At 48.1% G+C, this 13,371-nt stretch overlaps 1 protein-coding gene across 2 annotated transcripts; it reads right to left on the bottom strand.

Annotated features, from left to right (window-relative positions):
* Positions 1–756: 756 nt before the first annotated feature.
* RIN1 (Ras and Rab interactor 1) lies at positions 757–10,622 on the bottom strand. 2 transcript variants are annotated; one of them, XM_063317016.1, is made up of 7 exons: positions 10,375–10,622; positions 7,752–7,829; positions 6,493–6,748; positions 4,815–4,929; positions 3,744–3,816; positions 3,323–3,414; positions 757–1,483 (listed from the first exon to the last, which is right to left on the bottom strand). In XM_063317016.1, exons 3-7 carry the CDS (start codon positions 6,670–6,672, stop codon positions 885–887), a joined length of 1,059 nt encoding a protein of 352 aa, XP_063173086.1. In that variant the 5' UTR covers positions 6,673–6,748; positions 7,752–7,829; positions 10,375–10,622; the 3' UTR covers positions 757–884. The 2 variants fall into 2 exon arrangements, with proteins under 2 accessions (XP_063173086.1, XP_063173087.1); XM_063317017.1 differs by having other exon boundaries at positions 10,333–10,622.
* Between the last annotated feature and the right edge of the window lie 2,749 nt (positions 10,623–13,371).

Consider the following 13,371-nt stretch of genomic DNA (forward strand, 5'->3'; position numbering starts at 1 on the left):
ACTAGATATCTTTAAATGTCCTTGTTTGACCTAAGCTGACATAAACACACAAATCTGTATCTCTTAAATCCCTCTATCCAACATTATACGCTGTACATGAGTTAAGAAAATATTTAAGAACAATCTCAGCTTTCCTCCAGAAAACTCAAAGCAGCATATATGTTTGCTTTTTCACCCTCACAGCCCTGCAAGGTAGGCCAGCTCCAAACAGAGGCTGGAGGGCCATGTACCAGAGATGCTGCAGCAGAGCCCACCCTGAGCAAGGGGTTGGACTAGATCTAGGATCCCATCCTAGATCTAGGATCCCATCCTATGAATCTAGGATGCTTCAATATGGAAATGGCTTTGATTCATTTGTTAGTATCATTGATAAATCACTTCATACGCAACTCGAAGTGGGTTTGATGCCCAAGTATTCATTTTTTTCTCCAAAGTTTGTTCCCAGAATCCTCTCGCCAGCTAATCTGACACCATCGCCCAAAGTGTGTAATATACAGCCGGCACTTGTGCAATGGGGAACTATTTTCCCCTTATCACCCCCACCCCAGCTGCAGCCTCTAAAAAACGATGAGTTCCCTTTTTCTCAGCAACACTGAAATATTCCAGGCGTCAAACAGTAACCCCTTTTATTTCTTTTATTTTCCTTTCCTTTTTCCTTTTTCCTTTTATTTTTTATTTTCCTTTCCTTTTTCCTTTATTTCCTTTATTTCCTTTCTGTCCTTTCCTTTCCTTTCCTTTCCTTTCCTCGTTCCCTTTCCCTTTCCCTTTCCCTTTTTATTTATTTCTTCTATTTTCTTTATTTCTTTATGTAACCTTTATTCCTGGCTTTGGCAGAAATTTCTCTGCAGCTGCGAGTTACGTTCCTGCCACTCAAAAAAACAGGCTCAGATGGGCTGGAAATGCAGTTCCCGACTCCGGGGCCCAGTTTCCCCGCCATCTTGAGCAACGGGGGGCCAGGGAGAGCATTCCCTGCTTGGCCCCTCGGCCTGTTCTTCCTCCATCATGCCCAGCAGCTGACCCAACGAGGCAGAAGGAGCGAAAATCTCCCCGCCGCATGCATCTCCATACACCGCTTTGTCCGTGGAGAGGAATTGGAAGTTGCAGTCGGAAAACTGGCCTTTCCCATCAGAGGCAGGAGGCTGGGGCGGGGGGGCAGGTTTCGTTTTTTTCTTCCCAACAGGAATGGGGGGCGGTGGGGCAGCCGGGGGAGAGAGGGGGCTGACAGCCTCGGTGGAGACTTGCACCTTGACGTTACTCTTGAAATATTGGCGCCGGACGCTCACATCTTCGAGGGACGGGCCTTCAAGCGGTGGGGTGGGCAGGCCACAGGCTTGGGTGGGCTGTCCCCTACCCACCTGGGATATGTTCAGACCCTGGGGGGCTCTTGGAGGGGGGCATGGAGAGGCTGTGCCCATGCTGAAAGAGGATCCTGATGAAGCCAGCCTGGTGGATCCCTTGGCGTTGAGGGAGGAATTCCAAAATTCTGCAGGTGAAGAAGGAATAAGGGGGGTTATCCTTCTGAGCATCCTAATTCTGGGTTTCTGAGCCCAGAGACCAAGATGGATGAATGTTTCCCACTGACAGCCAACAGTTAGCAAGTTGAAAAGAGAGCAGCTTATACAACGATCACCCCTCCGTTCTCACCCTTCCCAGGTGGACCAGACAGGAAACACAGCCAGATGAGCTAATTCTATTGAATTGAAAAGCTATATTGACAGAACCTTGCGAGTCGGAAAGTACAAATCTCCCCCTGTCTCCCTTACAGCCCGAGAAACCAGGGAGGGTCCCTCTTGAGCCTCTTTCTCCTCCCATTATGCAGCTGAGGGCTAAGCCACCTCTTATCTGACCGTTCCCTAGGCAGCATCTTTTCGCCCCATCTCCCAAGGTCCTTCTCACATACCATTATGTCAGCCTTCCCAGGTGGACCAGACAGGAAACACAGCCAGATGAGCTAATTCTATTGTATTGAAAAGCTATATTGACAGAATCTTGCGAGTCGGAAAGTACAAATCTCCCCCTTTCTCCCTTACAGCCCGAGAAACGAGGGAGGGTCCCTCCTGAGCCTCTTTCTCCCCCCATTATGCAGCTGTGGTCCATGCCCTCCCTTATCTGACTGTTCCCAAGGCAGCGTCTCTTTGCCCCGTCTCCCAAGGCCTTTCCCATATATCATTACATCCTTCCAGCGAGCGCTGGCCTGCCAAAGATCTTGCCTCCCAACCAGATCCCAATCCTTTTCAATCAGAGATCCCCAAACTGGTTTCAAACATCTCTGCGCCAAGCACAATCTATAGTTCCTTCCTCTCCCTGCCCTATCATTGTAGCAGACCGTCAGAGCTCATTTGCGTCTCCCAGCAGCCTGCTCAACCAGGGTTTTGAGCTGAACTTAAAATCAGTGAAGTAACGAAGTCAAAAAAACTCAGAACTGTGACCAATCCAGAAGAAATGGGAGTTGGGTCTACTTCTGGCCCCATCCATATGGCAGCTGGGAGAGAACAACTGAATCTCCACCTGTTTTTTGTGTGTGTCACGCACATGATGGGCCGTGCTTCGATCACCCTGTTTTAGCCACCATCTTGACTTTTTCGCACACCTGGCAGCCCCCTCTGCTCGAAACACATCAATGTCTCCCAATTATTTCCCTTTCTCTTTGTTTTCCAAAATGTCAGGGGTATCAAGAGCCAGAAAAGCAGAAAAGCGAAAGGAAAGCATATATTCCTATTTTAGGAAGGACAGGAAGGGCAGGAGGAGGGAGAAAGGGGAAAGAAAGCAGGGTGGGGGTTTAACTGAAAAAATATTAATTTGGCTTGTGGCAAAGTTTACAGGTAGTCCTCGCTTAACGACCACAATTGGGACCAGAATTTTGGTTGCTAAGCGAAGTGGTCATTAAGCAAATCTGACCCAATTTTATGACCTTTTTTGTGGGGGATCATTAAGTGAATCACTGTAGGCGTTAAGCGAACCACATGGTCATTAAGAAAATCACATGGTTCCTCATTGATTTTGCTTGCCAGAAGCTGGCCAGAAAGGTAGAAAATTGCAATTATGTGACCACAGGATGCTGCGACGGTCATAAATGTAACCGGTTGCCAAGCACCCAAATCATGATCACGTGACTATGTGGACGCTGTGATGGTCATAAGTGCGAGGACTGATCATAAGTTGGTTTTTTTCAGCACTGGCGTAAGTCCGAATCATCACTAAACGAATGGTTGTTAAGTGAGGACTGCCCATATAGGAATTTGTGTCCACCGAAGATAAAATTTGGATTGGTGAAGCTTTGAGGGTCAGATGCAGTGGAAACACCTTGACCTGAGTTACTCACCCAGCCCCAGGTGAGCGATGGCTTCCAGCTGCTGGCAGGATGCGGCCTCCCAGATGGGTTGGGGAAGACGTAAGGCAAGAGGGAGGACGTCCCTTAAGAGAGGAACAGAAAGAGAATCTCATCAAGAGCCCAAATGCCTCTGTTTGGAAACACATAAGGCTGCTTCTGAAAGCCAAAAACCTGTGTTTGAACAGAATGATTTAATCTTTGACAGATTTTTTAGATGGCGCCTGGCCCATGCGCAAATCTTGAGTCTTGCTCGGTTTGGGAAATAAGGCCAACCCTGAGCGCCCCCGATTGCAGACTTTCTCGCCTTCACACAAGGTGCTTAACTCGGTTAGTTAAGAGACCCACTTTCTGGGTAAATTTGATACCTTCCACCATAGCCCGACCCCTCCCCGGCTTTGCTAGAATCGCTTACGGAACTGAGCAGTAGAAGGCAACGAGATGGAGAAGGGTGGGAAAACTCTGATCCGATCCTTCCAGCGTAATGGCTAGGAAAGATAAGAGAAATATTAGGAGGAAAAATACCTATTCATCTTCTCTGACTAATTTCCAGCCTTAAATCCGTTGCAAAAATGTAGAATATTCTGAAAAGACGCCAACATTTGTCTGATTGGTCTTTCAAATCAGCCTGTAGTCTTGACTCATTGCAGGTAGTCTTCACTTAACAACCATTCGTTTAGTGACGGTTCGGAATTACAACGGTGCTGAAAAAACTGACTTATGACTGCTGCTCGCAGTTACGGCCATCGCAGCATATCCACGGTCCTATGAGTCCGATTTGGGCGCTTGCCAATCAGTGCGCATTTATAACTGTCGCAGCGTCCTGTGGTCACATGATCACCATTTTCAACCTTCTGCGCCAGCTTCCAGCAAGCAAAATCAATGGGTAACTGCGTGGTTCGCTTAACGACCACATGGTTCACTTCATGACTGCCGCAAAAAAGTCATAAAATTGGGTCAGATTCACTTAATGACCGCTTTGCTTAGCAATCAAAATTCCCGTCCCAATTGTGGTCATTAAGTGAGGACTACCTGTATGATGTTTGATTTTGAAAGTCCAACATTTTGCTAGAGCAAATGAATGAGGGGGATTGGAATTTGCTTTGGTATTACAGACATCATCATCATCATCATCATCATCGTTAAAATTTATATGCCACTGAACTTTGGTGGCTTAACAATAGGATAAAATAGAATAAAACATCCACAGCAGGAAATCATGGAAATTGTCATCATGGATGGCCAGAGCTAACTCTAGTGTGCAAAATCAGCAGGAGGAGGTGTGGTTGCTCCTGAGCATGTCTAGAGTGCTTTTCTCCCATTCGAAATGGCTATCTATATAACTGAATCTCCCCCCATCAAGCACACAATGACCAGCACAGAAAGAGTACAGAGAATCCACTTTTCTCTTTAAAATCATGTGAGTTTTGCAACCCGACTTCACAAAGACATCCTACTTTCTCCAAAAATGCCGTCCGGGTCTTACCTGCCCGTTCCTGGTGTAAACGGTAGGTTGTCACGAAAGCAGGTGCTGAATCATCCAAAAGACGGAGACAAAGAACTTGGCACTGGTGTGTGCTGGATCTTCGCACAAGGAATGTCTGTGGGAAGCAAGAAACTGGGTTATGCTAGGACCGAAGCGTAAGAGATGACTGCTAAGATGTGACAGGTAATGCTCTGTTGGATGTGAACATATGCTGGACAACAGATGCAGTATGCTGTCCCTTAATTCTCCCTTTAAATATGAGCGTGTGTTGGTTGATAGCGGTAGTGTTATTTCCTTCAATTTTTTTTCTTTCTTGATTGTATGGTTTTAGTAAACAACATTGTTGCTTTACTATTGTTTATTTTTGATGTTGTGTAGATATGTTGAGAGCCGTTCCATCGAAGTCAAATTCCTTGTATATTTGATCATAGGTAAAGGTTTCCCTTGACATGAAGTCCAGGCGTGTCCGACTCTAGGGGGTGGTGCTCATCTCCCTTTCAAAGCCGAAGAGCCGGCGTTTGTCCAAAGACACTTCCTCCATGGTCATGTGGCCAGCATGACTACACGGAACACCGTTACCTGCCCGCTGAAGCGGTACCTATTAATCTACTCGCATTTGCATGTTTTCGAACTGCTAGGTTGGCAGGAGCCGGGACTAGCAATGGGAGCTCACCCCGTCACGCGGATTGAACCACCAACCTTCTGATCAGCAAGTTCAGCAGCTCAGCGGTTTGGCCAATAAAGTATTCTATCTATCTATCTACCTACCTACCTACCATCTATCTATCTGGGAATTCTGGGAATTGAAGTCCAGAGACCTGAAAGATGACTTTCAGCTCCCAGAATTCTCAGCAATGGCTGTGCTGGCTGGGGAATTCTGGGAGTTGAAGGCCACACAGCTGGGAAAGTTTTACTGTACTTAAAAATGCGGAGCCCCAGCCAGGATGGCAAATTACTATCCTAAAGGAAGCAGGTGTTAATTCTGATTATAGTTCTTAGGATAGTTCTTGCAACTTCACTGCTTTGTCCTGGGCATGGAAGGCAGAAATGCAGCAGGTCCAGTTTCCCCTCTAAATTGCATTTCCACCCTGTAGGTGATCAAATTTCAGTCTATCCTGCGGGCTACGATATGCTCAAGGGACTTGGCTTTTACAAGCCCCTACCTCAAAGTCGCGATCACACCTAACTAGCCTATAAAACAAGTGTCTGGACCAGTCCCAATCTGATCCATCTCAGTTCAAGTCGACAATTCAATCCGATCTCATGCTTCAAAATCAACTTCAAAAATCAGAAGCAAAAATCAAAACATTCTCCAAATCCTTTCAGGAAAAAAAAAAGTACTCATCATTCTAACACAGAACATCAGCCAAACCTCTGATGCAATTTTTGCAGAGCCCTTCTAAAAAGGCACTCTGCTTGGGCTCAGAGGCACTCTTGGCAGCCACTCCTCCCAGGTCCCAGCCCTGGTTCAAACTGAATCAACTGAATTCCATTCTCCAAATCCGTTCGGGGGAAAAAAATCACTCATTGCTCCAATAGAGAACATCAGCCAAACCTCTGAATCTGATCTTTGCAGAGCCCTCCTAAAAAGGCGCTCTGCTTAGGCTCAGAGGCACTCTTGGCAGCCATCCCTCCCAGGTTCTAACCCTGGTGCAAATTAAGCCACACCTAACCTTACCCCTGCCGGTTCCCGTTGCAAGATGTGGAGGGCAGTGGCTGAATTAATTCCCAGCTGGAGCCAGACAGGCTGGGTGAGCCGCAGTCGTCCCATGAGGCTGATGTTATGGACAAAGGCCACAGCTCCTTGCCGTGGGTTGGCATAGGGCTCCGGATAATCATAGGTGGGGTTGGAGGTCATCCTGGGTCAGGAGATGAAGAACAAGGCTTCTAAGTCCTTGGGGGACTAAGAAAAGACACAAAGAGTCCCAAAGACCCTGGGAAATCAGAAGCACAATTTTTCCCCATGGAGGGGAAAAAATAAAAAATTAAACGTTTCCTATCCTACGATTAGGAAAGGCCAGGGTTAGGGTGGCAAGAAAGGCCTCTTTTTTAACTTCCAGGCTTTTCCAGCAAAGCCACAGCAGAAGGGGAAAGACGCTGTAAATCCTCTATCCAAAATCAGAGCCAAACTTTGGGGGGGGGGAGTCAATCCAATCAAACTGGGTTATTGGCCAGGATAAATAACCCCAAAGGAGAAACCTCTGAAAGGTAAAAGGAATAACCCAACAAAAGAAAAAAAAATTGATTGTAAATTTGAACATGAATCCCACCAATATGATGCCTGCAAAGGTGGCCTGGATACAATCTAAAAGGGAATTATATGTGGTTAATCCTAGACTTTCCCTTGTGTTTTGTGAACACTGTCTGGAACAGTGTTTCTCAACCTTGGCAATTTTAAGGTGTGTGGACTTCAATTCCCAAAATTCCAAGGCTGGCTGGGGAATTCTGGGAGTTGAAGTCCACACGTCTTAAAATTGCCAAGGTTGAGAAACACTAGTCTGGAGATACACTGGCTCCCCACTGATTACACGTATCTACTAAGTTCGCACATCACACTGAAACACCTGTGCCTAAAACAATTAACTAATTTCCCGCAGCAGTGCCCTTCCTGCAATGCGCTGAACCACAAAATAAATCATACATTCAAGTAAGTAAGAGATAAATAATACTAAAATACCCTGCTCCATTTGAGCCTGGTCCAGCGTCCCGCCCAGGCCTAAAGTGTTTTCTGGGCTGAAGGTCCTGGGTTCAAATCCTGCCATCTCCCATTCCAAGGCTTCCTTTCTTAGAGCTTTGCCAGACAAGGAAGCCTCCGGATAGCTGTTGCGATGCTGCAAAGCCTTGCTGGGGGAAAAGCTTGCTATCTTCGGTAGAGGCGCAACTGGGATTAATTCCCCACCCATCCCCTGAATAAAGCATTGGTTGAGCGGTACCAACCTTCAGCGGTTGCAAAACACAGCGGGGGCGAGACGGTATGAGTCAGTGCCATGGCAGTGGGCCACGTGGATGTACAATCTGGAAAAGGAGGGGGGGGAATAAAAGAGGAAGAAGGGGAAACATTTAAAAAGAAATGCAGTTTGCCATGTGGGCCCCGAAGGGAGAAATTAATTTAAGGAATTCTTGGGGAGATGAATGCCACATCCTCCTCAAGCATCAAAATGGCATCAGAAAGATTAATTACTGGACCTGTTTTTTCCCCCTTCCATAAATCCCACTTTAGATTGGAGACTTGTCCACATTTTGCTGAGGCTCCTGGCATCTTCATTTAAGTGAGAAATATTTGCGTCCCAAATGAACAACAAATATGAAATAGTTAGTGTGCGCAGCCAAGCACATGTATACACACATGTCTAGGCAGGAGTTTTCAGTAAAAACAAAACAAAACAAAACAAAAAACAGGGACAAATACTGTATAACAGGGTTTCTCAACCAGGGTTCCGCGCCACCCTCGGGTTCCGCAAGAGGTCCCTAGGGGTTCCCTGGGAGTTCTCAATTTATTTAAAAAATTATTTCAGATTCAGGCAACTTCACATTCTTTATTTTCAGTTTAAGAACACTGTTAATGCCTATATACAACCTACCCATGAATCGAATATAGTCATTTGGTAACTTCTGGCCTCTATTTGAGCCTGAATGGGCAGGGGTTCCCCGAGCGAGGCCTGAAAAATATTTCAAGGGTTCCTCCAGGGTCAAAAGGTTGAGAAGGGCTGCTGTATAGCCAAGTGCCATCTCTGTAAATGAGTTTGTAAGAGTGACCAACTGCGGAGCTGTGTTGCAAAGCAAAATTGTGAAACGACAGGTTGGGTTAACCTAACCTTACTAAGGCAGGCTTAAATGGAGTTGGGCATCTGAGGTTCAAATCCAAGCAAATCCTCTTGTGAAGCCATAATATTATATTTTTGTTTCTTGGATGGGAGACCACTAGGAGATCCCCTAAGTGGCGACTAGAAAAACACATTCTGCAAGATGCACTGGCAAATTGTTGCCAAGGGAACCACATGGACAGTTCCAAGCTGAGCTCAAATGAGATTTTACCTCCAACCTGGATTTAGTGGGTTGTGTGCACCCACTTTTAGACTGGGCTAGGCCTGGGCAGAACTGGATTCATGTTCCTCCCAAAGTTCATGTCAGTTGCCATTCTGGCCTGGACTACCTTGCAGGGCTTCAGGGAGAATAAAATGCCAGGAGGTGCAAGGCAAAGCCTGGGACAAAAAGGTAATTCGACTTGGCCGCTGGCCATTCCTAATTCCAGCCAATTGTGCCAAAGTGAGGATGTGGATCAGTGTTCCCCAACCTTGGCAACTTTAAGACCTGTGGACTTCAACTCCCAGAATTCCCCAGCCAGCCTTGCTGGCTGGGGAATTCTGAGCATTGAAGTCCACAGGTCTTAAAGTTGCCAAGGTTGGGAAACACTGGATTGTGGATGCTGAAAAGAATTTTAGGGAGGAGAACATGCCCCCCTCACTTGAGTAAATTGGCTTATCTGGCTCTGGAGACGCGGGGGAGGGGTGGATATTGCAAGCCTTAAGGGGGGAGCATTCACGTGCAAACCCACGTGGGAAAACGTGCTTCTCTTTGAAAAGCAGAATTGCTGCTCTGATCCACGTGGCCCAGGAGGAAGCCAGAAAGCAAGTATGGGGCCGGGGATCTGCAGCAGAAATAAAAATGCCCCCCGGCTAAAAATGACATTTCCCCTCCCCAGTGGCGTCGACCTCGGTTCCCCCCAGCAGGAAACACCCAACCTGTCCTTGCGCTGGGAGAAGCCAGGCGTCCGAGCTGGGGTCCGCGCAGCCTTTGGACCAGCCCCTCGCCCCCCCGCCTGCTGTGCCTGATGGCAGCTGTAGTCCTCAAGGGTTGCAAGGAAACCAGGCTGGGAAGGGACAGCGAGGAACTGGCCGCGGGTCGCCCGCGAGAACCCAAACGCCGTGCGAACGCAACACGAGAGGCGAGTCAAGCGTTCCGAAGCAAGCCCTGCTCGGTGACGGTCCCCGTCTTGGCATGGGGGCCTGGGAGAAGGACTGGACCCCAACTCCCATCGCTCCCAGCCTTTAAAGGACGACCCCCCCAAAAGAATTTTGAAATCTTAGATTCCGCGTTTACCCGGCCGCGCGTGTGGATTAAGAAAATGCCACTTCATTAAGGGCAAAACCTCGCTGATCGGGGCAGACTCCGCCCCGTTCACCCCCCCATTTTTTCCAAAAGGCCTCCAAAGTTCAAAATGCCCCCCCTCCCAGCCACTCCTAGCACCCCAATAACTCCTTGCACAGCCCCCCTCCCCTTTCTAATTCGGGTCAAGCGGATTCAGAAACCTGATTTCTGCAAATCCCCCCTCCCAGCCCTCCCTTCAGCAATAACTTTTGAGCAATCCTGCCTCTTTTCCCGCCCCACCCAAGTCCAGGTGTTGGCAGGGGCAGCCGAACCTGCCAGCTGGGAAATTGTCGAGCAAAAAGAAACAGGTTTTAAAAGCAGGAAGCTCACGATCTGTAAATCCTGTTAATACGATTCCTCCCGTGCCCACCTCGAAATACATAGGTAACACAGGGCAGTGACCAAACGAAACCTTTTCGCGGGCTGCTCCTTCCTCCCGGGTGCCAGTGGCGTGCTTTGGCTGCTCTATTCCATGTGATTTTTTTTCCCCCCTTCGCTGTCTCACACCCATGGAGGCTAAGTTGTCTGCACGCGTCTGGGCTGTCTTCCAGAGGCAGGGCGAGGCCTGGGCACGCAGCTCGCAACGGGGAGAGGGGAAGAGGAGGGTGGCAGCCTGGGGCCTGCCAGCCCAATTTTCATCCTGATAACCCAGGGAGGAAGTTGAGCAGATGGGCACTTTGTCAAATGCCAGGCAGCAGCACCGCTCGCGGGGGGCGGGGCAAAGCGGCTGCAAGGGAAAACCTCTCAGGAAGAGTTTTGGAGGCCGGGAGGGGTGGCACTCTTCCAAGGGTCCCTGTTTGCAAGAAAGGCTCCAGGGAGTTGGCACCAAGACCTGGAATGTGAAAAGAAGTCCCCTAGGCCAGTGTTTCTCAAGTTCAGCAACTTAAACAGGTATGGACTTCAACTCCCAGCATTCCCTAGCCAGCATGCTGGGATCTGTGCTTGGGAGTGTGCTGGCTGAGGAATTCTGGGAGTTGAAGTCCACACATCTTGCAGCATGCTGGCTGGGGAATGCTGGGAGTTGAAGTCCACGCAACTTGCAGCATGCTGGCTGGGGAATGCTGGGAGTTGAAGTCCACGCAACTTGCAGCATGCTGGCTGGGGAATGCTGGGAGTTGAAGTCCACGCAACTTGCAGCATGCTGGCTGGGGAATGCTGGGAGTTGAAGTCCACGCATCTTGCAGCATGCTGGCTGGGGAATGCTGGGAGTTGAAGTCCACGCATCTTGCAGCATGCTGGCTGGGGAATGCTGGGAGTTGAAGTCCACACCTCTTAAAGTGCTGAGGTGGAGAAACACTCCCTTAGGTTGTAATAATCAAACAGTAGGTGGTCTCCGTACTCAACCTAGTATGGGTTGGCTTGGAAGGGTGTGCGTTTTGTGAAAGGCGGACCAGCATCTCTAAGACAGGAAAAGCACTTTTACTAAAGGTTTGCAGTGCCACCCCACAGCACAGGTAATATCTATCTGGCTATTTATTTTATTAACGTAGATGCAGCGATGCTAGTGTTTGGTACACCCCTTGCGATCTGCGGAACAAGCAAGCAGAAGGCAGATTTTATTTTGCTTGGAGGCTTAATCAGGGCAGCAGACCCAGCCAGGTTGTTACTCGGGGTGTGTATCATCGAACGCAAGCAAGCGAAGACACAAGTTTTCGTCCGCATCTTCACAGCGCCAACAACCTTATCAGCAATTCCCTCAGACGCTGCCATCCTTGAGCTAAGTAAGGGTGGGCTTAATTCTTGGATGGGGAACCACCAGGAAATCCCACAGTTGGAAAAAGTTGGGAAAACATCCCTCAATCCAATGGCAAGCTCCTTCGATATTATTGCCGAGAAAATTACAAGGACGGGTCCGTGACGTCACCGGAAGTCGAGCTAAACTCGAAGGTCACTGAATCACCCTGACATCCCCATTCGTTTGAAGAGCTGAGACCACAGAAATGAAGAGTCGCTATCCGTTTAAAGGGTGAACTGATAACTGAGAGCCTCTGAGCATTCACAAAGTACAAACCACACCCCAAGGCCAGCCACCACCCTTCACGCGCAGCCGAAAATTTGGACAAAGGGCTCTGAAAGCAAGAAAATCGGCTATTGCGTGCAAAAACCCACCTTAGATTTCTAGCCGGCAAGCAAGTTTTAACCGGTGGCTATCAGGAATCGACTACAGATCCCAACAAGATAGACCTACAACAGGAGATCTGGATGATTTAGTTATCAGCCATGCGCATAAATAATTGCAGGTGAAGATCTTCCTCCTCCACCTTTTGTTAAATTCATTTTACATGGTTCTCTTCAAGACACGTACCTGAAATTTAACTTGGGTGCCTTAGATCTTTATGTACACAGAGAGAGACGTAATGCTGTCGAGGGAAACATTGGAACAGAAATAAATCCAAATAAGCAGAAACGCTTGTTTGGCTGAAACTGCCCTTGGAAACCTGGTTGGTGGGTGAGCTAACAGCTGTGAGTTCATTTCCACCTGTTCCACACATGCTCAGCATTGTGTCTGCGCTGTGTGTATATTTAATGCACTGTGTATGTACTTATTAATGCAAATTTAACCCAAGCATTCACCACCCCTTGCCTGCCAAATTCATCCTTCCCATTCATGCAACCCCCCACCCCCCCCGCCTTCCCCAATAACAAAGTTAAAGGGCCAGGAGAACAGCCTTTCTCTCTGGGGCAGTGTTTCCCCACCTTGGCAACTTTCAGATGTGTGGACTTCAAGTCCCAGAATCCCCCAGTCAGCAAGAATTCTGGGAGTTGAAGTCCACACAACTGAAAGCTGAAAAGGTTGGGAAACACTGCTCTGGGGTGAGTGGATGTTCACAGCCAATGATGTTCAGGGATTGTGGGATTTGAAATAAGGGGCATCAAATATTGCAGCCAGCTGTTTGCCACAGAAGCCTGGGGGCATTTTAAAGCACAAGGAAGCACATGAGGAAGGGGCTAGTATGCGTGTGCACGCTGTTGGTCTGGCTCCACGGAAGGAATGGGGGTCCAAGATGGTTTTGATCTGGGTCACGCATAGCACAAACCAACACAGCTGGGTGGGGTCTGAGTGAATCCAGCCTCTCCCAGTTTGTTTAAGAACCTAGGCATAAGGGGCCAAGCCTTAATGTGACTTTAAGCAACCCTGCTCATCACTCTTAAGCTGTAAAGCAAACAAGTTATAATATGGTTTTAGCAAAAAAAGTGAGATTGGCACAGCTACAACCAAACCCCCAGGGAAAAAATGTGCTTTTTATGGAAGGGGAACTTTTTAAAGAGGTCTTTTATTCTCTCTCCCCCACAAAAAACAAATTACATGCTGATGTTTCTCTAGCAGCTTTCTTTGAACCGGTGGCTATCAGGAATCGACTACAGATCCCATCAACCCCAATGGGGAGAAAGACAGAATGGGGAAGTA

The sequence above is a fragment of the Candoia aspera genome, chromosome 17 (genome assembly GCF_035149785.1).
Source record: "Candoia aspera isolate rCanAsp1 chromosome 17, rCanAsp1.hap2, whole genome shotgun sequence".
NCBI lineage: Eukaryota > Metazoa > Chordata > Lepidosauria > Squamata > Boidae > Candoia > Candoia aspera.